Source organism: Anomaloglossus baeobatrachus, chromosome 8 (genome assembly GCF_048569485.1).
Source record: "Anomaloglossus baeobatrachus isolate aAnoBae1 chromosome 8, aAnoBae1.hap1, whole genome shotgun sequence".
Lineage (NCBI taxonomy): Eukaryota > Metazoa > Chordata > Amphibia > Anura > Aromobatidae > Anomaloglossus > Anomaloglossus baeobatrachus.
The window spans coordinates 209,954,840-209,979,755 of NC_134360.1; the positions used below are offsets into that span (position 1 = coordinate 209,954,840).

Sequence of the window (24,916 nt, forward strand, 5' to 3'; positions counted from 1 at the left end):
CTAAAAATGACACTATTGGAAGGGCCTTGCACTATACAATGAGGACTGAAAAATTTTGGCTCTGTACTAATGCATTGCTGAGGGGCTGTTGATGCCAGGGGCGCTGCTCCGCTGTGACTGAAGCTCCCCTGGCCACTTCCCTATGACTGAAGCTCCTCCGGCCGCTCCCCTATGACTGAAGCTCCTCCGGCCGCTCCCCTATGACTGAAGCTCCCCCGGCTGCTCCCCTGTGACTGAAGCTCCCCCGGCCGCTCCCCTGTGACTGAAGCTCCTCCGGCCGCTCCCCTGTGACTGAAGCTCTGACGGCCGCTCCCCTGTGACTGAAGCTCTGACGGCCGCTCCCCTGTGACTGAAGCTCTGACGGCCGCTCCCCTGTGACTGAAGCTCTGACGGCCGCTCCCCTGTGACTGAAGCTCTGACGGCCGCTCCCCTGTGACTGAAGCTCTGACGGCCGCTCCCCTGTGACTGAAGCTCTGACGGCCGCTCCCCTGTGACTGAAGCTCTGACGGCCGCTCCCCTGTGACTGAAGCTCTGACGGCCGCTCCCCTGTGACTGAAGCTCTGACGGCCGCTCCCCTGTGACTGAAGCTCTGACGGCCGCTCCCCTGTGACTGAAGCTCTGACGGCCGCTCCCCTGTGACTGAAGCTCTGACGGCCGCTCCCCTGTGACTGAAGCTCTGACTGCCTCTCCGCTGTGACTGAAGTCCGAGGCTGCCCAGGGAATAACGTTCATCTCCTTCTGGCTGGTGGGCTTTCAGTGTGGCCGTCAAAACACTAATAAACAGCAGATAACCCCATAGCTGCATGGTAATAGTATTTTTTTTTTTTTTTTTTACATGACCTGTTCCTTTGAACGACTAAGGCTATGTGCGCACTAGAGATGTGAAGTTTCTCGAGAAAATCTTCTCGAGAAACTTCTGGGAGTGAAGATTTGCTGAACTCCGGAAAAAATCCGCGGCAAAACCGCATGCGGATTTACCGCGGATTTGCCGCGATTTTCCCGCGGGTGGTTCCCTGCGGATTTTTGCAGGCTGTACTGCAGAAATCCGCGGGATACCTGCGGATTTAATGGACATGTTCATTTTCTCAAGAAAGTTTCTCGAGAAATTTCCGCACCGAAACTTTCTTGAGAAAAATCCGCACCAGTGCGCACAGCTTTTTTTTTTTCTCATAGAATTTCATGGGAAATGTCTGCACAAAGATTGCAGACATTTCTCAAGAAATTTCCGCGGCAAATCCGCGGGTAAATCCGCGGGTATTTTGCTCTAGTGCGCACATAGCCTTAGGCTAAGTTCACATTTCCGTTGTTTTGCATCAGTCACAATCCGTAGCCTTGAGGAATTACGGTATCCTGCAAAATATTTTGCAGGAATCCTGTTTTTCCCCATAGACTTCTATTAGTGACGGATTGTGACTGATGATGCTGCGTTGCATCCGCTGCGTCGTTCTTTAACTGACCGCCGGGCGGGAGCAACGCAGCATGTAACGTTTTTTAAGCAGCGTGATCTGTAGGATTTCGCTGCGCATGCGCTCTCTGGCTTCCCGCCCCCGTAACCAGGATAAACATCGGGTAACCAAGCAATGCGCTTTGGTTAGTTACCCGATATTTACAGTGGTTACGGGTGCAGGGAGCCCGCGCTAAGCTGGTATCCAAGATAAATATCGGGTAACCGAGCAAAAAGTGCTTTGTTTTTAGTTACCCGATATTTACCCTGGATACAGTGTGCAAAGAGGCTGACACTTCACCACTCGGCTCCGCCCCCTCCCGCACTCTGCATGTGTACACACACACTCACTTGTCCCCAGCCCTGCAGTCCCCGCGGCACTGACGCCCTCAGCTCCACGGCTCCGCCCCCTCGCGCTCCGCATGTAGACATACACTCACTCAACTCACGCAGACCGCGGCACTGACGTTCTCAGCTCTGCCCCCCGCACACAACAGAGTCCGACAAAGAAATTATTTTCTTTGTCACCGTTGTCATCCGTTGTACAACGCATCAGTCACATGCGTCAAGCAACACATGTGACTGATGCAAAACAACGGAAGTGTGAACTTAGCCTTATAAGGTCTGGTTCCCTCCCAAAAGATACATTACAATATATTTTACACAACAGTTTTCCTGCCAACAGTAAGACGCTGCGTGTTTTGTGCTGTGAAAATTGAAAAAGAGTGACATTTCCAGTGTGAACTAGGACTGACGCCTCCGCACGCGGTTTACAGAGGAAATGAAAGTGAATGAACTAGATCAGTTGCGCGCGCACGGCCGGCCGCACTAACCTGCTATAATCCCGAGCACGTGATCTCTGCGGGCGCGCTCACCGCTAGAGGTCCAACCCTTCCTCATGTTTTCGTCTCTTTCCGGGCGGCCATTTTTCCGTATCTATTCTACTTACTCTGCAGAGATTGGTCTTTAAGAAAATGGCCGCTGCGAGCGAAATTTCACAGAGAGTGGCGCTGTGCTAGAGTTTGTCTCCTTTACTGGAGAGACAATTTGAATATTTCCCAGAGGGGCATTGCAGCTATAAGTCCCCTTACCTGGCAGCCAGACTGGCTTGCAAAGTCTCCTTAAGGAGAATAGTGTTCCCCCGTGGAATTTTAGGGGCATTGCAGCTATAAGTCCCCTTACCTGGCAGCCAGACTGGCTTGCAAAGTCTCCTTAAGGAGAATAGTGTTCCCCCGTGGTCCCCACATAGCTTTCTCATGAGCCAGATCAGACACCCCCATACTTTGCACTGACGAGGGGCAAGCACCCCGAAACACCGTGTCTGCAAATTGGGATTCTGATCTGGCTTATATATCCTGAGTCATATTGCAAAGGATTGTCGAAAATCCACTTGTGACTTTTAGGATCGCTACTTCCAATAGGTGGCGCTGTGCTAGAGTTTGTCTCCTTTACTGGAGAGACAATTTGAATATTTCCCAGAGGGGCATTGCAGCTATAAGTCCCCTTACCTGGCAGCCAGACTGGCTTGCAAAGTCTCCTTAAGGAGAATAGTGTTCCCCCGTGGAATTTTAGGGGCATTGCAGCTATAAGTCCCCTTACCTGGCAGCCAGACTGGCTTGCAAAGTCTCCTTAAGGAGAATAGTGTTCCCCCGTGGTCCCCACATAGCTTTCTCATGAGCCAGATCAGACACCCCCATACTTTGCACTGACGAGGGGCAAGCACCCCGAAACACCGTGTCTGCAAATTGGGATTCTGATCTGGCTTATATATCCTGAGTCATATTGCAAAGGATTGTCGAAAATCCACTTGTGACTTTTAGGATCGCTACTTCCAATAGGTGGCGCTGTGCTAGAGTTTGTCTCCTTTACTGGAGAGACAATTTGACAGAGAATCAAGACATTTTTACACACAAGCTAGTCATGTTACTGTCAGCTGCGGAAGGTTCCAGAATGCTATGCTTCTGAGTGGCCGTTCATTCAGTGATCCGAGACTACATCGCCTTCTCTGCCATGGATTCCGCCCTGCTGGAGGTAAGGAGGCCGGGGGCAGCATTACTGGACACGTGATATTTGCTGCCATCCAAGTTAATACCTAGTGGCTGCTGGCTTTGCAATGTTTAACCCATTAGTGGCCACCAATATGAAGGGTCCATCTGGAATCTCCCATCTGGGCCTTTTTAACTCTATGACTTCACGTGGGATTTTTTTTTTTTTTGGAGGCAAAAAAAATCATAATTTGGATTTTTCCATTGAAATGATAGAAAAGGTTTTCAGGGGGTATTTTCATTGTTGAGCTTAGAAATGCTCCACAAAAACTTGTATTTGCCTATTAGTGAGTGATAAGGTGTGACGGGAACACACGGAGCTAGAATGACCCACAAAATGACGCTCGCTCCCCTGAAAATCCCGAAACTGAGCGTCAATTTCCACTGTGTGGTTTGCAGTTTGCGCTGTTGAGGACCTGCTTGCTGACTGGCTCCATCCGCTGAGGATGATCCACACCAGTCTGCCGTGGCGGACTCCATGCGCTTTTTGCGTAGAAACCTTTTCAAGAATGAACATATCATTTTTTTTTTTTTTTTTTTTTTACTATGCCTATTTGTCTTAAAGCACCACTCCAGCTTTAATTTCTATCGCACCCTTGGAGTGGCGCTTTAAGCCCCCCTTCCCCTCTTTTATACACACTTTCCTCCATTTTTATCTTTTTCCATCATCACTCTGGACGGTCTCTGGTGATTTGTGACCTGCCGGCAGCTCCGGAGATCACAACTCAATACTAGTCTATGAGGGCCTCATTCTGGTTCTCATAGACTTGTACTAGGAACTTGTGATGTAACTTCTGACTTCCGGCCAGTCCGACGTTACAGGCACATCATGGCGCCACGGGAGCGCAGCAACACTGGAAAAGGATGAAAACGCCGGAGGGCGAGTATGAGACAGGGAGAAGGGGACTTAGATATAAAGTACCACGCCGGCGCTGACAAAGAAGGCAAAACCCTGGAGTGGTTCTTTAAAAAACAAACAACAAAGCATTTACTCCAATTTTGGAACAGAAAATGCGTTGAAATTTCCATGAAAAATCCACTGTGAATGGAGGTCGTGCGGTGTATCAGTGATGTAATCAAGGGATCACACAACCCCAAAATAGATATATAAAAAAATGTTATTTGTTCTGATACGTGAATACAAAACTATAGAAGAATGAAATACAAGCCAAAAAAATCACTAAAAAGTAATCAAAATATGTATGGTCACCCTGATCCTGCCATATTGGGCAGCACGGTGGCTCAGTGGTTAGCATTGTACTATATATACAGTATCATGATGGCTCAGTGATTCGCACTATACTATATATAGGGCTGCACGGTGGTTCAGTGGTTAGCATTATACTATATACAGAGTAGCATGGAGGCTCAGTCGTTCACACTATATTATACTATATTTAGAGTAGCTCAATGGTTAGCACGATACTATGTGGAGTAGCACAGTGGCTCTGTGGTTTGCACTATACTATATATAGAGTAGCATGGTGGCTCAGTGGATAGCACTATACCATATATAAGGCAGCACGGTGGCTCAATGGTTAGCATTATACTATATACAGAGTAGCTCAGTGGTTAGCGCTATACTATAGAGTAGCATGGTGGCTCAGTGGTTCACACTATACCATATATAGAGTAGCATGGTGGCTCAGTGGTTCGCACTATACCATATATAGAGTAGCAGTGGCTCAGTGGTTTGCACTATACGATATATAGAGTAGCATGGTGGCTCAGTGGTTCGCACTATACCATATATAGAGTAGCATGGTGGCTCAGTGGTTCGCACTATACCATATATAGAGTAGCATGGTGGCTCAGTGGTTCGCACTATACCATATATAGAGTAGCTCAGTGGTTCGCACTATACTTTATATAGAGTAGCACGGTGGCTCAGTGGTTAGCATTATACTATATACAGAGTAGCTCAGTGGTTTGCACTATACTATATATAGAGTAGCAGGGTGGGTCATTGATTTGCACTATACCATATATAGGGCAGCACGGTGGCTCAGTGGTTCGCACTATACTATATATAAAGTAGCACGGTGGTTCGCACTATACTATATATATATAAGTAGCATGGTGGCTCAGTGGTTCGCACTATACTATATATAGAGTAGCACGCTAGCTCAGTGGATAGCACTATACTATATACATATAGAGTAGCATGGTGGCTCAGTGGTTCGCACTATATATAGGGCAGCACGATGGCTCAATAGTTAGCATTATACTATATACAGAGTGGCTCAGGTTAGCGCTATACTATATTTAGAGTAGCACGGTGGCTCAGTGGTTGGCACTGTTGCTTTGCAGCGCTGGGGTCATGGGTTGAAATCCCACCAAGGACAACATCTGCAAGGAGTTTGTATGTTCTCCCCATGTTTGTGTGGGTTTCCTCCAGGTTCTCTGGTTTCCTTCCACACTCCAAAGACATACAGATAGGGACTCTAGATTGTGAGCCCCAATGGGGACAGTGTTGATTACATCTGTAAAGTGCTTCAGAATTAATGGCGCTATATAAGCAATGCATAATAAATAATAGTGGAGGTACGACCTCTTGGCTCACATCTATGTTGTATATGCAAGGGCAGCCAATCACTGAGCTCTGCAGCTCCGCTAATGTAGACAGCACATGACACTGAGGTCAGTGATTGTCTGCAGCGGTGATGTGCACTGTAGACGTGATGTCACCATTGCAGCTGAAACCCTGAGACCAGAGCCAGGTGGAGTTAGTACCATGTGAGTTTTATATTTTACATGACTGCAAGCATTTGTTGATGTCCCCATTTCACGATTGCTGCACTCCAAGCCCCGTCTGTGGAGCACAGGAAAGCATCTCCATCACACACAAAAATCCTGCCTTTTGATCACTGTCTTCAGGAAAGCAGTATAAAGTCATGTAGGTTTTCCCTGCGCAAAGTTAGCCTGATCACTCCCCAAAAATAAGACCTATGATTTTTGGAGTATGGTTGAAATATAACTCTTAAGGCCCTGTCTGACTTTCTTACTGTTTTTCTAGCTCCAGAAGGATCTTGAAGACGTGAAGCAGCTGCTGGAGGTAGCCACCAGGAAGAGGGTCCGTGATGTCTTGGTTGTGGAGCAGCGAAAGCTTGAGACCGAAATTTCCAACAGGCAGCAGCAACAGGCAGGGGAGTCTACGGACGTTCAGAAGCCGTCGGCCATCGTCCCTCCCATGGCCAGCACGTATACAGTGAAGATTAACAATTATGGTAAGTAGCAAATGAGATCCATCCTTGTAGCCTTCACTGTATTATCTTACAATCTGGCGCTGAGATAGTCGTTAAGGCTATGTGTCCACGCTGCGGAAAATGCGCGAATTTTGCCGTGGATTTCTCGCGGAAAAGCCTTCCGAAAATCTGCAGCAGCGGCACTTCCCAGCCATTTCAATGGCATTTTGGAAATGCTGTGTCCATGCTGCGGATTTTTCCGCTGCGGATTTGCCGCGGATTTTGATCCGGAAAAATCTGCAACATGTCAATTTTTGTTGCGGATTTTGATCCGGATTTTGGCTATAGAATTGGGAAAAAATAAATAAAAAATCCGCGGCAAATCCGCACCTTTGAAAAGGTGCGGATTTACCGGGAAAGTCGCGGATTTTCATGCAGAAAAATCCGCAGCAACATTCTACCGTGGACACATAGCCTAAGGGTGCGGCACCCAGATACCAGCTCATCATTATCCGGAGGAGCAGAATGTTGGACCTGAGCCCCTTGAATGGAGAGGCCTGTCAATCATGCATCTGACCACTTAAAGGGAATCTGTCACCAGGTTTTTCCTTCCCCATCTGAGAGCTGCATAATGTAGAGACCGAGACCCTGATTCCAGCGATGTGTCACTTACTGAGCTTGTTTGCTGTCATTTTGATAAGACCAATGTTTTCTCTGCTGTAGATCTAGCAGTTATTTGAATGTAGAGGAGGATTATAGCGAGCTCATGCGGCTGCTGGACTACCTGGCAGTGCACAAAGTAGTCCTCTAATGATGATCTACTGCTAATTAAACAGTGATTTTATAAAAGCTACACTAAGCAGCCCAGTAAGTGACACATTAGTGGAATCAGGGTCTCTTCCACTACATTATGCTGCTCTCAGATTAGGTGGCAAAAACCTGGTGACAAATTCCCTTTAACCCCTTCACGACCGGCCGATTTTTCGCCATTCTTTTTCTGAGAGATGTAACTTTTTTATTTTTCAGTCAATATGGTCATGTGAGGGCTCATTTTTTGCGGAACGAGCTGTACTGTTAAATGAAACCCTCAGTTTTACCATATAGTGTACTGGAAAACGGCAAAAAAATTCCAAATGCAGAAAAATTGCAAAAAAAGTGCAATAGCACTATGGTTTTTGAGATTTTATTCACTGTGTTCACTATATGCTAAAACTGATGTGTGGGTGTGATGCCTCAGGTCAGTGCGAGTTCGTAGACACCAAACATGTATAGGTTTACTTTTATATAAGGGGTTAAAAAAAAAACGGAAGTTTGTCTGAAAAAAGTGGCGCCCGTTTTACGCCATATTCCGTGACCCGTAGCGTTCTCATTTTTTGGGATCTATGGCTCAGTGACTGCTTATTTTTTGCGTCTCGAGCTGACGTTTTTAACGGTACCATTTTTGCGCAGATGCTACGTTTTGATCGCCTCATATGGCATTTTGCGCAAAAGTTGTGGCGACAAAAAACCGTCGTTTTGGCGTTTGGAATTTTTTGCCGCTACGCCGTTTACTGATCAGATTAATTGATTTTATTTTTTCATAGATCGGGCGTTTCTGAACGCGGCGATACCAAATGTGTGTATATTTTTTATTTTTTTAACCCTTTAATTTTCAATGGGGTGAATGGGGGGTGATTCGAACTTTTAGGTTTTTTTTTTTTTTTTTTTTTAACTTTTTTTTTTATTTTACTAGTCCCCCTAGGGGGCTATTGCGATCAGCAATCCGATCGCTCTGCACTATCTGCTGATCACAGCTACAAGGCTGTAAACAGCAGATACGCTCTCTCTCTTTAGCTGTGCCGCTGGCACAGTGAAAGTGAAAGCAAGTCAGGTGTAGTACAGGAGTCATCACATGACCCTGTGCTACCATGACAACTATCGGAAGTAACGTGATCGCGTCACGTGACTTCCGGTATCGGGCGGTAAGTAAAATTTTACCGCGACCGTGCTTATAATGGTGCTGTCACATATTAACAGCGCCATATAAGGGGTTAAACGGCACGAGCAGATAACGATTCTGCTCGTGCCTAGCAGGCACACATCTCAGCTGTGAAAATCAGCTGAGATGTGTGCCGATCGCAGCATGCTGCTGCCAGCAGACCGCGGGCAGTAACGTTATGACCGCTAGGACGTAATTTTACTGCCCGCGGTCGTGAAGGGGTTAATCTAAGGCCTGTGGGACTGTTGCATATAAATGAGCACAACGCTCGGCTCGCTCAGTCAGTCCCACAGACAATGGCAGTTCTTGTGTGCAAGCATCAATTCTTTGAAGGCTCCTGTGAACATCAATCTGCTAGTTTTTTTGTGTGGATACCCTCCATTAAAACCACAGTATGTTTTTGTCATAGAAACATTTATAAAAAAAAAAAGTTTCACACATTCCAATTTTAATACAGCCAAGACCATGTGTGGATCCCAAAAATAAAAGTGTAAAATAAAGCCAGGAACTGATTCCAGATCAGAGTAGAAGATGTACAGTTCTGGCTCCCATGCATGTTTGCCGCAGTCTTTTATTTATTAAAGGCACGATATTAAGTCGCAACTCCACTGTTGGCACCTAAAAATGTGACCGATTCTCTATCGGCAGGATGGGACCAGTCTGACAAGTTTGTGAAACTCTACATCACTTTGAATGGAGTCCAGAATATTCCTGCGGATAACGTACAAGTCCAGTTCACAGAACGGTGAGTGACAATGCTGGGTGGTGATTTATGTATGCTGCACACATGCCTATAGGGTAACACAGTGGCTCAGTGGTTAGCACTGAACTACCATGCTACCCTATATATAGTACAGTGATAACCACTGAGCTACCATGCTGCCCTATATTATCACTGTACTATATATAGGGCAGCACAGTGGCTTAGTGGTTAGCACTGTACTATATATAGGGTAGCGTAATAGTTTGCACTGTACTTTCTATAGCACTGCGGCTCAGTTGTTAGCACTGTACTATATATGGGACAGCATGCTGGCTCAGTGGTTAGAACTGTATGTAGGGCAGCTCAGTGGTTAGAAATGTACTCTATGTAGGACAGTACAGTGGCTCAGTGGTTCGAACCCTACTCTATGTAGGGCAGCACCTTGGCTCAGTGTTTAGAACTATACTATAGAACTGTACTCTAGGGCAGCATAGTGACTCATTGATTAGAACTGTACTCTAGGGCAGCACGGCGACTCAGTGGTTAGAACCCTACTATGTAGGGCAGCATGCTGGCTCAGTGGTTAGAACTGTACTATAGGGCAGCACAGTGGGTCTGTGGTTAGAACTGTATTATATATAGGTCAGCACGGTGGCTCAGTGGTTTGCACAGTTGCTTTGCAGCGCTGGGGTCCTGGGTTTATCCGCATAGAGTTTCTCTTCTCCCTGTGTTTGTGTAGGAGCCCCACATCTCATACCCAGAAAATCCCACGGTCCTGGTATAGAACCAGCAGACCCCACCTGGCACAGGCATTCCACAAGTGCTGTCCTTGGTCAGCCTGTTTTATGTATTCTTTACCGTTGCAGGTCATTTGATTTATTAGTGAAGGATCTGAATGGGAAGAACCACGCCATGACTGTGAACAACTTGCTGAAACCCATCTCTCCTGACAACAGCTCCAGGAAAGTGAGTACACCTTCCCTAAAAGTCTGGGCACTTATTTGGCTGTGATCTACCTACAGGAAACCTAACAAGACTTTAGGACGCCTTAGATTTAATTTCAAACTGATCTTTTCTGGCTCCTGTAAAAACTGGTGGCTGGATGTCGACCAATGTGGATGTAGTCATAGCAAAAAGGAAGAATGCAGCACGCCGGCTAGTTCACCATGCGCTGGAGGCGTTATACATTGCACATTAAAGTCCTCTTGTGGTCCAGTTACTTTCTATGGGTGAGGTCTGACGTCTGTAGGAGAAATAAAAATTAGTTATACATTGATAACAGCTGATTGTGAAGGTGGCCCTGGAAATGGGATCTTCAGTGTAAGAAAAGGTTGTCCTAAGTGGACACCCCCCTTTAAATTCATGAGCAGCAGTCTATGGAAAGAATCTTAGTGGCCAGAACATTCAATTTCCCTGCTGATTTCACACTTACAGTGAGATGAGTCCAGTACACCGGCAGATACTGGCCGATTGTACACCATACACTTGCAGCAGATACTGGCCGATTGTACACCATACACTTGCAGCAGCAGATGCCGGACGATTGTACACCATACACTTGCAGCAGCAGATGCCGGACGATTGTACACCATACACTTGCAGCAGCAGATGCCGGACGATTGTACACCATACACTTGCAGCAGCAGATGCCGGCCGATTGTACACCATACACTTGCAGCAGCAGATGCCGGCCGATTGTACACTATACACTTGCAGCAGCAGATGCCGGACGATTGTACACCATACACTTGCAGCAGCAGATGCCGGACGATTGTACACCATACACTTGCAGCAGCAGATGCCGGACGATTGTACACCATACACTTGCAGCAGCAGATGCCGGCCGATTGTACACCATACACTTGCAGCAGCAGATGCCGGCCGATTGTACACTATACACTTGCAGCAGCAGATGCCGGACGATTGTACACCATACACTTGCAGCAGCAAATACCGGCCGATTGTACACCATACACTTGCAGCAGCAGATGCCGGACGATTGTACACCATACACTTGCAGCAGCAGATGCCGGACGATTGTACACCATACACTTGCAGCAGCAGATGCCGGACGATTGTACACCATACACTTGCAGCAGCAGATGCCGGACGATTGTACACCATACACTTGCAGCAGCAGATGCCGGACGATTGTACACCATACACTTGCAGCAGCAGATGCCGGCCGATTGTACACTATACACTTGCAGCAGCAGATGACGGACGATTGTACACTATACACTTGCAGCAGCAGATGACGGACGATTGTACACTATACACTTGCAGCAGCAGATGCCGGACGATTGTACACCATACACTTGCAGATGCCGGACGATTGTACACCATACACTTGCAGCAGCAAATACCGGCCGATTGTACACTATACACTTGCAGCAGCAAATACCGGCCGATTGTACACTATACACTTGCAGCAGCAGATGCTGGACGATTGTACACTATACACTTGCAGCAGCAGATGCCGGCCGATTGTACACCATACACTTGCAGCAGCAGATGCCGGCCGATTGTACACCATACACTTGCAGCAGCAGATGCCGGCCGATTGTACACCATACACTTGCAGCAGCAGATGCCGGCCGATTGTACACCATACACTTGCAGCAGCAGATGCCGGCCGATTGTACACCATACACTTGCAGATGCCGGCCGATTGTACACTATACACTTGCAGCAGCAGATGCCGGCCGATTGCAAGTGTATAGTGTACAGCAGCAGATGCCGGCCAATTGTACACCATACACTTGCAGCAGCAGATGCCGGCCGATTGTACACTATACACTTGCAGCAGCAAATACCGGCCGATTGTACACTATACACTTGCAGCAGCAGATGCCGGACGATTGTACACTATACACTTGCAGCAGCAGATGCCGGACGATTGTACACCATACACTTGCAGCAGCAGATGCCGGACGATTGTACACCATACACTTGCAGCAGCAGATGCCGGACGATTGTACACCATACACTTGCAGCAGCAGATGCCGGACGATTGTACACCATACACTTGCAGCAGCAGATGCCGGACGATTGTACACCATACACTTGCAGCAGCAGATGCCGGACGATTGTACACCATACACTTGCAGCAGCAGATGCCGGACGATTGTACACCATACACTTGCAATCGGCCGGCATCTGCTTCTGCAAGTGTATAGTGTACAATCGGCCGGCATCTGCTGCTGCAAGTGTATAGTGTACAATCGGCCGGCATCTGCAAGTGTATAGTGTACAGCAGCAGATGCCGGACGATTGTACACCATACACTTGCAGCAGCAGATGCCGGACGATTGTACACCATACACTTGCAGATGCCGGCCGATTGTACACTATACACTTGCAGCAGCAGATGCCGGCCGATTGCAAGTGTATAGTGTACAGCAGCAGATGCCGGACGATTGTACACCATACACTTGCAGCAGCAGATGCCGGCCGATTGTACACCATACACTTGCAGATGCCGGCCGATTGTACACTATACACTTGCAGCAGCAGATGCCGGCCGATTGCAAGTGTATAGTGTACAGCAGCAGATGCCGGCCAATTGTACACTATACACTTGCAGCAGCAGATGACGGACGACTGTACACTATACACTTGCAGCAGCAGATGACGGACGATTGTACACTATACACTTGCAGCAGCAGATGCTGGACGATTGTACACTATACACTTGTAGCAGCAGATGCCGGCCGATTGTACACCATACACTTGCAGCAGCAGATGCCGGCCGATTGTACACCATACACTTGCAGCAGACGCCGGCCACTGCTGATCCAACCATCCCGGCTATAAACATGCAATCGGCTGGTGGATATTTTTTTTTTTATCGGTGACATGAGAACGAGCCGCGACCTTACATCTATGACCTGCGTGATCTCGCAGGGAGCCATGTAATTCTGTACATTGGCACAAAATGAAATCTTCAGTGCAGGGAATGTACTGACTCGTTGCATGTGCGGGGTATAGAGTTTTATACTTAATAATGTTTTCCATTTGCCAGGTAAAAACAGACACTGTGCTCATCATGCTGAAAAAGAGGTCCGAGAGCAAATGGGATTATTTAACACAGGTTGAGAAACAAACAAAGGAAAAGGGGTAAGTGTTCGTTTTGTTTTGTTTTCTTTGTCGCTCCATTGGGAGACCCAGACAATTGGGTGTATAGCTATTGCCTCTGGAGGCCACACAAAGTATTACACTTAAAAGTGTAAGGCCCCTCCCCTTCTGGCTATACACCCCCAGTGGGATCACTGGCTCACCAGTTTTGTGCTTTGTGCGAAGGAGGCAACACATCCACGCATAGCTCCACTTTTTAGTCAGCAGCAGCTGCTGACTATGTCGGATGGAAGAAAAGAGGACACATATAGTGTCCCCAGCATGCTCCCTTCTCACCCCACTGTATGTCGGAGGTGTTTGTAAGGTTGAGGTACCCATTGCGGGTACGGCGGCAGGAGCCCACATGCTGATTCCTTCCCCATCCCTTTTTACAGGGCTCTGGGTGAAGTGGGATTTACCGGTCTCCAGGCACTGAGACCGTGCTCCATCTACAGCCCCTGGAGAAGATGCTGGATGGAGCGGAGTACATCAGGGACATGGCCCTGCTTCCTCAAGGTACTCTGTGTCCCCGTGCATTTGGCGCTCACACCGCAGCATGCTGGGTGTTGTAGTGCGCCGGGGGACATCAGCGCTGCGGCGCCAAATGTGCCATGGCCTCATTCAGCTTTGCTGAAGCAGGCTCACTTATGGGAATTGGTCGCGCCGGCCGCTGGGACTGCGGCGCGGCTGGCACTTGTAGTGCGCCGGGGACTTCTAGAGTCCCCGGCTTTTGCGGCCTGCTTCCGTTCGTTCCCGCCCCCAGACCTGCCAGTCAGGAGAGGGGCGGGACGCTGGCCACTTCCAGGAATCGGTCACGCCGGCCGCTGGCAGCGGCGCGGCTGGCACTTGTGGTGCGCCGGGGACTTCAGCGCGGCCCGCGCTTTTACGGCGGCCGCGCTGATAACTAGAGTCCCCGGCTTTTGCGGCCTGCTTCCGTTCGTTCCCGCCCCCAGACCTGCCAGTCAGGAGAGGGGCGGGACGCTGGCCACTTCTATGAATCGGTCGCGCCGGCCGCTGGAACTGCGGCGCGGCTGGCACTTGTGGTGCGCCGGGGACTTCAGCGCGGCCCGCGCTTTTACGGCGGCCGCGCTGTTAACTCGAGTCCCCGGCTTTTGGGCCTAGTCTCCCTTCGTTACCGCCCACAGCCCTGACAGTCAGGGTAGGGGCGTGACGCTGCATAGAGCAGAGCTGAGAGCTGGAGTATGTTTTGCATACTCCACCCCTCTCACTGTGTGCACTGTGAATCCGGATTCCCGCACTTTCTTAGGCACGCCCACGGCTTCCTTCTCTACAAGGACACCGGCAGCCATTAGTGTCAGTTTCTGTACGATACAGAGACAAGTGTGGAAGACCCTGGCATTCTGATAGTCACACAATCGCTGTAACAGGCGTTAAGCAGCACCTGTGGTGCTAACCCCACTAGTGCAGAAGTGCACTTATAGATATGCTTGTACTATATACATTGCACTGTTTGGTCGCACGTTGTATATACCCTCCTGGATTATGCGGAGGAGTTATCAGCATATTCTCTGTGTAAAACAAAGGTGCAGAACCACATGTTTTTCTATACAGCTGGTGCAGCATGTACGGCTATTCGGCCGGCAGGTACATAGACTCCCATTGTATGCACTAATGGCCAGGGGATGAGGACGGTGTCTGCAGTATTTACTGACAGTTTTTCTGAGACTATGGCTATGATACTAGAAGCCTAGCAGTCCGGACATGTCTCTCACAATATGGGCACTGTTGAATCATTGATCCATGGCCCCCCTCAGTGTGAATAACTAACAGCTCCGGGAATGTCACACGCATCCCAGAGTCACGGCTCTGCACGGACGTCAGTCCCAGACAGCCTAAGTGGGCTCGCTATGAGCGGCCTCGGTTTCATCAGGGTCCTAACAGAAAGACTCGCTGTGTAATGAGGCGGAAGTAGCGGCTCAGGATTCTGATCCTGAGACCGCTCTCAATCTGGATACACCTGATTGTGACGCCATAGTAAATAATCTTATAGCGTCCATCTATAGAATGTGGGTTATTTCTCACAGCTCCTCCAGTGGAGGAGTCAGCTTCACGTATTTTTCTGGACCACTCTGCCTTCAGACAGGCAGTCCAGGAACACCACGCTTATCCAGATATGCGCTTCTCCAAACGGCTTAGGATACACGTTATCCCTGTCCCCTGACTTGGTCAAGGACTGGACCCAATGTCCCGAGCGGCATCCTCCAATCTCCAGGCTTGTAGCTAGATCCATAGTTGCAGTGGGAGATGGAACTGCACTCAAAGATGCCACTGACAGACAGATGGATCTCTGGTCGAAAGCCATCTATGAGGCTGTCGGCGCACCGTTGGCTCCGGCATTCTTCCCCTTGGGGCACTCCAAGCTATTTCAGCTTGTCTTACACAGATTGACACGGTTACACGTACATCTGTGCCGCAGGTGGCATCCTTAACCTCTCAAATGTCTGCATTTGTTTCTTACGCGATTCAGGTTGTCCTGGACTCTGCGAACCGTGCGGCGGTAGCCTCCGCTACTCCGTGTTTTTAAGCAGAGCCTGGTCTGCTCGTTAAGTGAATGGAAGGCAGATTCTGCTTCCAAAAAAGGTTGCCTAACCAGTTGTCTTTTTCTGCTGACCGACTGTTTGGTGAGCGTTGGATGTAACCATCAAACAGTCCAGGGGTAAGGATTCATCCTTTCCTCAGCCCGGACACAACAAACCCCAACAGAGCAAGAGGCAGTCGGGGTTTTCGGCCTTTTCGAGGCTCGGGCAGGTCCCATTTTTCCTCGTCCAATGTGGACTCAAAAGGATCAGAGGAGCTAAGATTCTTAGCGGGCTCAGTCTCGCCCAAAAAAGCGACAGTCTGAAAACCCGCTTCCAAGGCGGCTTCCTCATGACTTGCGGCCTCGGTCGGTAGCAGGCTCTCCCGCCTTGGCGATATTTAGCTGCCATAGGTCAATGACCATTGAGTGTGAGACATTCTGTCTCACGGGTACAGGATAGAGCTCACTTCTCGTCCTCCAACTCGATTCTTCAGAATTTCTCCACCTCCCGGCCGGGCCGCTGCTCTTCTGCAAACAGGGTGCACTCTATAGGCAGAAAGAGTGATGACCCCCGTTCCTCTTCAGGAACAAGGTCACGGTTTTTACCCCAAATTCTTTGCGGTACCTATAACAACGGGCCGTTCCGTCCCGTTCTGGATCTAAAAATGCTCAGCAAGCTCGTGGACACCAGGCGGTTCCGGATGGAATCCCTCCGCCATGTCATCGCCTCAAGGTCCCAAGGATATTTCCTAGCATCATTAGGCATCAAGGATGCTTATCCACACGTGCCGATTGATCCAGAGCACTAGCGTTTCTACGCTTCGTTATAGGAGACGAACACCCTCTGTTCGTAGCTCTACCTTCCGGCTAGCGACAGTCCAACTGGTCTTCGCCAAGGTCAGGGCAGCAGTAGTCACAGTCCTGCACTCTCAGGGTCACTCTGTGGTCCCGTATTTAGACGATCTACTTGTCAAGGCACTCTCTTAGGAAACATGCCAACACTGCCCGAACGTTGCGCTGGAGACTCTCTAGAGTTTTGGGTGGATCATCAACTTTTTAAAGTCAGATCCGACCCCGACCCTATCGATAACATATCTAGGCATAGAGTTTCTTACTCTCTCAGCGATAGTGAAGCTGCCGCTAGACAAACAGCATTCACTACGGGCTGCAAGCTCTTCTTTAAGAACCAGTCGCACACATTGAGACGCCTCATGCACTTCCTACGTAAGATGGTAGCAATGGAGGCAGTTCCTTTCGCGCAGTTTTACTGCGTCCACTACAATGGGACATTCTCCGCCAATGGGACGAGGAGTCGACGTCCCTCAACAGAGTCGTCGTTCTTTCTCAGGCGGCCAAGGAATCTCTACGGTGGTGGCTTCTTCTCACCTCTTGGTCAAAAAGAAGGTCCTTCCTATCCCCGTCCTGGGCGATAGTTACGACAGACGCGAGTCTATCAGGGTGGGGAGCAGTTTTTCTCCACTACAGCGCTCAGGGTACGTGGACTCAGCAAGAGTCCACTCTTCAGATCAATGTTCTTGAACACAGAGCAGTGTATCTTGCCCTACAATCCTTCCAACAGCGGCTGGAAAGCAAGCATATCCGACTTCAGTCGGACAGCTCCACAGCGGTGGCATACATCAACCACCAAGGAAGAACGCGCAACCGGCAAGCCTTCCAGGAAGTCCGGCAGGTTCTGATGTGGGTGGAAGACACGGCATCCACCATATCCACAATTCACATCCCAAGTGTGGAAACTAGGAAGCTGACTTCCTAAGTCGCTGAGGTGTGGTCGAAAGAGTATGGTCTCCTCACCCGGACGGGTTTCAGGAGATCTGGCGCCGCTGACAGAGGCCGGACGTCGATCTAATGGCGTCACGGCACAACAACAATGTGCCAGCTTCATGGCACGGTTTCACAATCATCGAGCTCTGGCGGCAAACGCCTTAGTTCAGCATTGGTCGCAGTTCCAGCTACCTTAGGTGCCACCTCTGGCATTGTTGCCCAGAGTACTGCGCTAGATCAAGACCGACTGCGGCCGCGCCATCCTCGTCGCTACAAATTGGCCGAGGATGTTGTGGTACTCGGTTCTGTGGTGCCTCACGGTAGGCTAACCGGGGGCACTACCAGACCAATCAGACTGGCTGTCTCAAGGGCCATTCTTCCATTTGAATTCTACGGCCCTCAACCGGATGGTGTGGCATTGAGTCCTGGAACCTAGTGTCGTCAGGATTACCTCAGGACGTGGTTGCCACCATGAGACAGGCTAGCATACCAACGTCCGCCAAGATTGACCACAGGACGTGGAAGATGTTCTTATCTCGGTGCTCGGCGCAGGGTGTTTCTCCCTGGCCGGTTGCATCGTCTATGTTTCCTTCCTTCCTGCAATCTAGGTAGGAAAATGGGTTGTCGCTCAGTTCCCTTTAGGGACAAGTCTCAGCGCTATCTGTATTTTTTCAGAAACGACGACTTCCTCAGGTACGCACGTTCCTACGGGGAGTTTGTCTTCTCAGCACTCCGTACAAGCGGCCGTTAGAGCCCTGAGATCTGAACAAGGTTCTAATTGCTCTCCAGATGCCGCCTTTCGAGCCTTTGAAGGATGTCTCCCTTCCCGTTTTTCACGGGAAGTGGCCTTCTAGTAACGGTCTCGTCTCTTAGGAGAGTTTCCGAGCTAGCAACGCTCTCATACAAACTCCCTTCCTGGTCCTTCACCAGGACAGGGTAGTTCTGCGTCCGGTTCCGGAATTTCTCCCTAAGGTGGTATCCCATTTTCATATCAATCAGGATATCACCTCACCTTCTTTGTGTCCTCGTCCAGTCCATCAATTTCAGAAAGATTTGCATCTGTTGGTTCTGGTGAGAGCACTCAGGTTCTACTTCCCGCATGGCGCTCCTGCGCCACCCGGATGCACTCTTTGTCCTTGTCGCTGGTCGGCGTAAACAGTCGCAAACTTCCAAATCCACCTTTGCTCGGGGGCTCGAGGAACCAATTCTTGAAACCTACAGTTCTACTGGGCTTCTGGTTCTCTCAAGGCCGAAGGCCCATTCTACCAGAGCCGTGGGTGCATCCTGGGCATTACGGCACCAGGCTACGGCTCAGCAGGTGTGTCAGGCACCCACCTGGTCGAGTCTACTTACTTTTACCAAGCATTATCAGATGCATACCTACGCTTCGGCAGACGCCAGCCTAGGTAGATAAGTCATTCAGGCGGCGGTTGGCCACCTGTAGGAGAGGGCCGTTTGACGGCCCTATCATGAGGTATTCTTTTACCCACCCAGGGATTGCTTTTGGACATCCCAATTGTCTGGGTCTCCCAATGGAGCGACAAAGAAGAAGGGAATTTTGTTTACTTACCGTAAATTCCTTTTCTTCTAGCTCCAATTGGGAGACCCAGCACCCGCCCTGTTTTCTCGGGGTTTTTCTGTTTTTTCGGGTACACATGTTGTTCATGTGGTATGGTTCAGTTCTCCGATGTTTCCTCGGATTGAATTGGTCTTTAAACCAGTTATTGGCTTTCCTCCTTCTTGCTTTGGCACTAAAACTGGTGAGCCAGTGATCCCACTGGGGGTGTATAGCCAGAAGGGGAGGGGCCTTACACTTTTAAGTGTAATACTTTGTGTGGCCTCCAGAGGCAATAGCTATACACCCAATTGTCTGGGTCTCCCAATTGGAGCTAGAAGAAAAGGAATTTACGGTAAGTAAACAAAATTCCCTTCTTTTTCTGCTAACGTATCTCCAGTTAGATGGAGAAATGATTAGTATTGTAGCAATCGTTTTTCTAAATACCTTGCATTGCAGATTCTGTCTCGAAATATCAGCACGGGCCAGCTCCAGGCGGTGCTCATATCTGTGCACCAGAAGAAGTATTGTTCTGCATTGTCTCCCGTTTACAGTATCGGAGTTTGTACTGTACTATTTTCTCCCATACTGGATACGAAGACACTCATCCAAAAAAGGGACAATTTTATGCAAATTTTTTTTTTTTAACCCAGCAGCTATTGATCTTTTACAGTTTCCCATCTTACAGAATTATAATGTATCCGTAAATCTGATTTTTTACTGTACCATTATTGAGTCAAATCGCAGCATGCTGAATACAGCCGAGAGTAAAAATGCAGATCTGCTCTGCCTCATTGAATAACATTGCTCTGAGTGCAATCTTTTTTTTTTTTTTGTCGGATTGCAATCATCCGATTTATAGGCTGATGTGAGCTCTGTCAGCACAGAATGACTGCTCAAACCAAGTACGAGCGCTCAGTACCGTATTTTTCGGACTATAAGACGCACCAGACCATAAGACGCACCCTGGTTTTAGAGAAGGAAAATAAAATTAAGCAAAAAATGTGGTCATGACATGTTGTTATGGGGCGAGTATCTGCTTCTGACACTTATGGGGGTAATGTCCCCAAATTCTCTACTAAGGTACCCCATCCTGGTAATAATCCTCCTGCCTTGTGTGTATATATATGTCCCTCATCCTGGTATAGCTCCATATTGCTATACGCCATAATCCTGCTATGTCCTGCATCCTGTGGCACACAAAAAAAAAAATAAAAAAAATAAACGTTTACACTCACCTTTCCTCACCCCACGCAGCGTCGCTCCTCCTCCTCCTGCTGGCAGCGCTGTGTTGAGCCGGCTACGATCCCTGTAGCATCGCGATGTCCTCCTGTCTTCCGCCGCGACTATGTGGATACGTGCGCATAGCGATGACATCATCGCTGTCAGCACAGCTAGTTTCCATACAGCCGCGGCCGCCACAGACAGGAGGACATCGCGGTGCTGCAGGGGAACTGTGAGTACATTGATTCACTGTACCCCGCGCTGATGATGATGCGCACAGAGCAGTGAATACAGCCGAGCATGATCACTCCAGGCTGTAGTTGCCAGGGGTGATCACGCAAGCTGGCTGTTTACTATTCACGCGTCCCCGCCCATCCTCCCACCCACCTGTCAGCACCGGCTTCAGCGCTGAGAGATGGGCGGGAGGATGGGCGTGCATATGGAATGAGCGGGCCCACGGCATGCGCTGCTCGTGCCCCCGATGACCCGCTCCACCGCAGCACCCTCATTCCCTGCAGCCCTATATTCAGACCATAAGACGCACCCCACACTTTCCCCCAACATTTGGGGGGAAAAAAGTGCGTCTTATAGTCCAAAAAATACGGTACATCATGATGTGGCCAAACATTTAAGTGCACCTTCCCATCTGCTTGTTTTCTGTCTATCCACCTTTCTTGTTTACTTGACAGCTCTGGCTTCATAGAGGAAGAGATGGAAAACAAGCAGGTGGATTGGTGCACTTAAATGTTTGGCCCCGCCCTGACACACAGAGCTTGGTTTGAACAGTCATTCTGTGCTGAAAGTCCTTTTATTGCACTGGGTTTTTTCCCTATAGACTATAGAAAGGACTGTACATAGAAAAGGCCAAATTGTATAAAAGATGGATAGCGATTAGAGGAATTGTGAAATGAGCGACCAAGTTTCTCTGGGCTGCAAACAGGCCAGACCCAATAATAGGTTGTTTCCAAAGGACAATCCCTGTCCAATGTGCTATTGGGGTTTATGGTTGGCAGAGAGGTTCCCCTATTTAGGACCCCCTTTCATCATCAGCCAGCGCTGCAACCTTAGGCTATGTGCCCACGGGACAGTGTACCCGCAGATATTTCCGCAGGTTTACCGCAACTGCTCCCTGGAATCCGCAGCTATCCATTGCTACGGTAAACCTGCGGAAACAGTGCCGATTTCGTGCAGAATTCCCGCCCTGTATCTCCATAGTGGAGGAGAAGGAATTCCGCATATATTTCCTCATGAATAATTGACATACTTACGTGCGGCCGCAGGAAATCTGCAGCATATTCCGCAGCCGCACATACCGCAGCATGAACACAGACACTCCCCATGTCCCATAGGATAACATGGGGAGTGTCTGTATTTGCATATACCTGCGAATTTATCTGGAAAATCCAGATAAATCCGCAGGTTTTCCGAGGCAAAATCCGCAGGTACGTTGTCCCGTGGGCACAGCAATATAGCTGTAAAACTGTGTTCCCCCTCCAATGGTCCATTCTGGGGAGATTATCATTACGTAGCAAATTTTGTTAAGACACAATTGAAGGGTATCTCTAATTAAATAAACCCTTTAGAATGGGTAAATAACTTTATATGCAACATTGTTTGAACTTTCTAAGGCTAGTTTCACACTTGTGTTGGGCGAAATCCGCTGGGTCCGTTGCTGCGTCGTTTTGACGCATCCGTTATTTTTGTGGTGTCAACGGATGCAACGGATCCGTTATTTCACAGTAATCCATCAGCTGATTCCTGTGAAATAACGGACCGTTGCATCAGTTTGGCGTCTGTCGGTTTTTTTTTTTATTTTTTTCATTCTGGGCATGCTCAGCAGAAATTAGCGGAATCCAGCAGCGGATTCCGTTGTTAAGCACTTAGTAACGGAATCCGCTACCATAGGGAACCATTATAAATTTTAACCGAAGCAACGGAATCCGCTGGTTGGCGTCATTTTGACGCAAGCATTTAACGCTACATTCAGCGTCAGCCAACGGAAGCAACGTAGGTACTTTTGGCACAATCCGTCATCAATGCAAGTCTATGGGGAAACAGCGGATTGTGCCAAAATAAAAATAAATAAAAGAAAGTGTGAAAGTACCCTTATTCATAAACCAAATTTGCAAGGAAATCATGGCTTTCTACTTTTACAGTGGTGCACGGTTATGTTTTTGTCATTTTTACCATCTCCCTTTCTTTTAGCAAACCATCATTAGAGCCAGAAGCGGATGGAGACCCCAGCGCCGGTCTAATGAACGTTCTGAAGAAGATCTACGATGATGGAGACGATGAGATGAAGAGAACGCTGAATAAAGCCTGGGCCGAGTCCCGAGAGAAACAGTTGAAGGGCGAAGCGGATTTTTGAAGGAAGCGGCGTCGTGCCCCCCCTTTCGCCTTAACTAATTCCATAATACAGGGACAGGCCTGTGTTTCACCGCAGTGGAGTTGATCTCTACATTTTCCATGGTTTACAATCAATTACTTCCCAGCATGAACGCTGTGCAGTTTCTACAGCCCCTTCTGATTGGACTATCAAGGAAGACGTGGTCAGAGCCCTGACCGGCCGATTTCTACTGTCACAGACCAGTCTTCATAAAATTTGACTGCAGCTATTTTGTCTGGAATGATTCATCTTATTTTGGAATATTTGTAAATGTTTTTTTGGTTGTATAATAAATTCTGCCAAATGCATTTAGGTTTGATTTTCTCACCTGGGGGGGGGGGGGGGTGTCTATCCAAATTTTGCAGCCATCACTTAAGGCCTCTTTCACACGTCCGTGATTCTGGTACATATGAGCTAGTTTTTATATATACCAGAATCACGGACGTACGCAGACCCATTAAAATCAATGGGTCTGCGCACACATCAGTGATTTTTCGCTGACTGTTTGCTCCGCACGGAAACATGTCAGTTTTTTTTCTGGCATCACTGATGTCCCCACGGACCACACTATATAGTGTGATCCGTGAAACACGTACCAGAAAAACACTGACATTGAAAATAAAAAACATTTAACTGTCCTTCTCCAGCGATGCTTGTCTCCAGCCTATGCTGGCTGCTGCTTCAGAGTCTGCTAATTAAAAGGCATGCATATTCATATATGCAGTAGGAGCCGACCCGGAAGTAGCTGCAGTGGGGGCGGAAACGAAGCGTTCAGCACCAAGGACAGCAGGAGCTGGGACAGGCGAGATTCTCCTCGTGCAATCACGGATTGCAAATGGACAACCCATGTGTGCCATGAATCACGGCACACGGAGGGACATATGCGTTTAACACATCAGTGAAAAAAGTGTTTTTCACTGACGTGTGAAACAGGCCTAAAACAGTATATTATGGTGGTGAAGGGAACCAGAGACCAACTACATGCAAATGTTTTTGATCAGATTTGAACCTAGGAGCCCAGTGCTGCAGGGGAACCATCGTATAGAAAATGCACTATATTTATGATTGGACTTTCTGCTCACATCTGTTTTATGATCATACAGAAACTAACAGCACCGATTCTGAAAGCAGAATAAATGACCACCATTGATACCCAATCATAGACTGGTACCAGTAGAGCCCAATGGGAAATAAGATTGATGGTTTGGAAGAGTCTATGGTAAAATGTCAACTGCATCATATTGACTGTAAAAGTGGTTGTTGCCCACTACAACATCCATTTCTACAGAAATTGTTCGGTCTCCCTGCAATGATCATCATATCTATTCTGTGGACGACAGAAAATGTTTGATAGTCACCATTGTAAATGCACTCTCTTGCTTCGGAGCCTGTGGACTCCACCAACCCTTGCAAAAAGGGTTTCCGAGACTTGATATTAAATAGCCTATTCAAAGTCAAGGAAAGCCTCTTCAAAGGAATTGCCCACTGCTCTGACAACATAATCGCAATCTGAGTGTTTACCCCTGTTAAAAATAATAAACACCTTAACTCTCCTCTAGTGCTGGCTCCAGGGGCTCATGTGAACTATGCCACATGAGCCCTGTGCCCAGTCAGCGCCGCTGCACTCCCCCACCTTCGGAGAAATCAATCATCAAGAATTAATCAGGGCTGCCGCTGCCCAGTTACTTAATATGTATGTCTGATACATCTGAAGGTGAGCCATGAGAGAGCGAGCTAAAGGGGTTGTCCACTACTAGGACAATCCCTTCTAATTCTACACTTCCCCCGGTAATAAAATAAAAAAAAAACCCTATACTTTTCGGTGCTCATGTGAGGTTGTGACATACGAGCACCGCATCCAATCAACAGGAAGTGAGTGGCAGCGACAGCTCTCACTTCCTGTTGACTGTCTCTCCGCCTCCGGACAAATGAGTTAGTCAGTGGTGACTGGATGTGGAG

At 48.4% G+C, this 24,916-nt stretch overlaps 1 protein-coding gene across 1 annotated transcript; it reads left to right on the plus strand.

Moving 5' to 3' along the window:
• The first annotated feature begins 3,366 nt into the window (after window positions 1-3,366).
• Window positions 3,367-23,265, plus strand: CACYBP (calcyclin binding protein). Its single transcript, XM_075321083.1, has 6 exons — window positions 3,367-3,475; window positions 6,506-6,716; window positions 9,301-9,397; window positions 10,222-10,321; window positions 13,380-13,474; window positions 22,777-23,265. The coding sequence occupies exons 1-6, from the start codon at window positions 3,455-3,457 to the stop codon at window positions 22,937-22,939; spliced, it is 687 nt and encodes a 228-aa protein (XP_075177198.1). The 5' UTR covers window positions 3,367-3,454; the 3' UTR covers window positions 22,940-23,265.
• The last annotated feature ends 1,651 nt before the right edge of the window (window positions 23,266-24,916 follow it).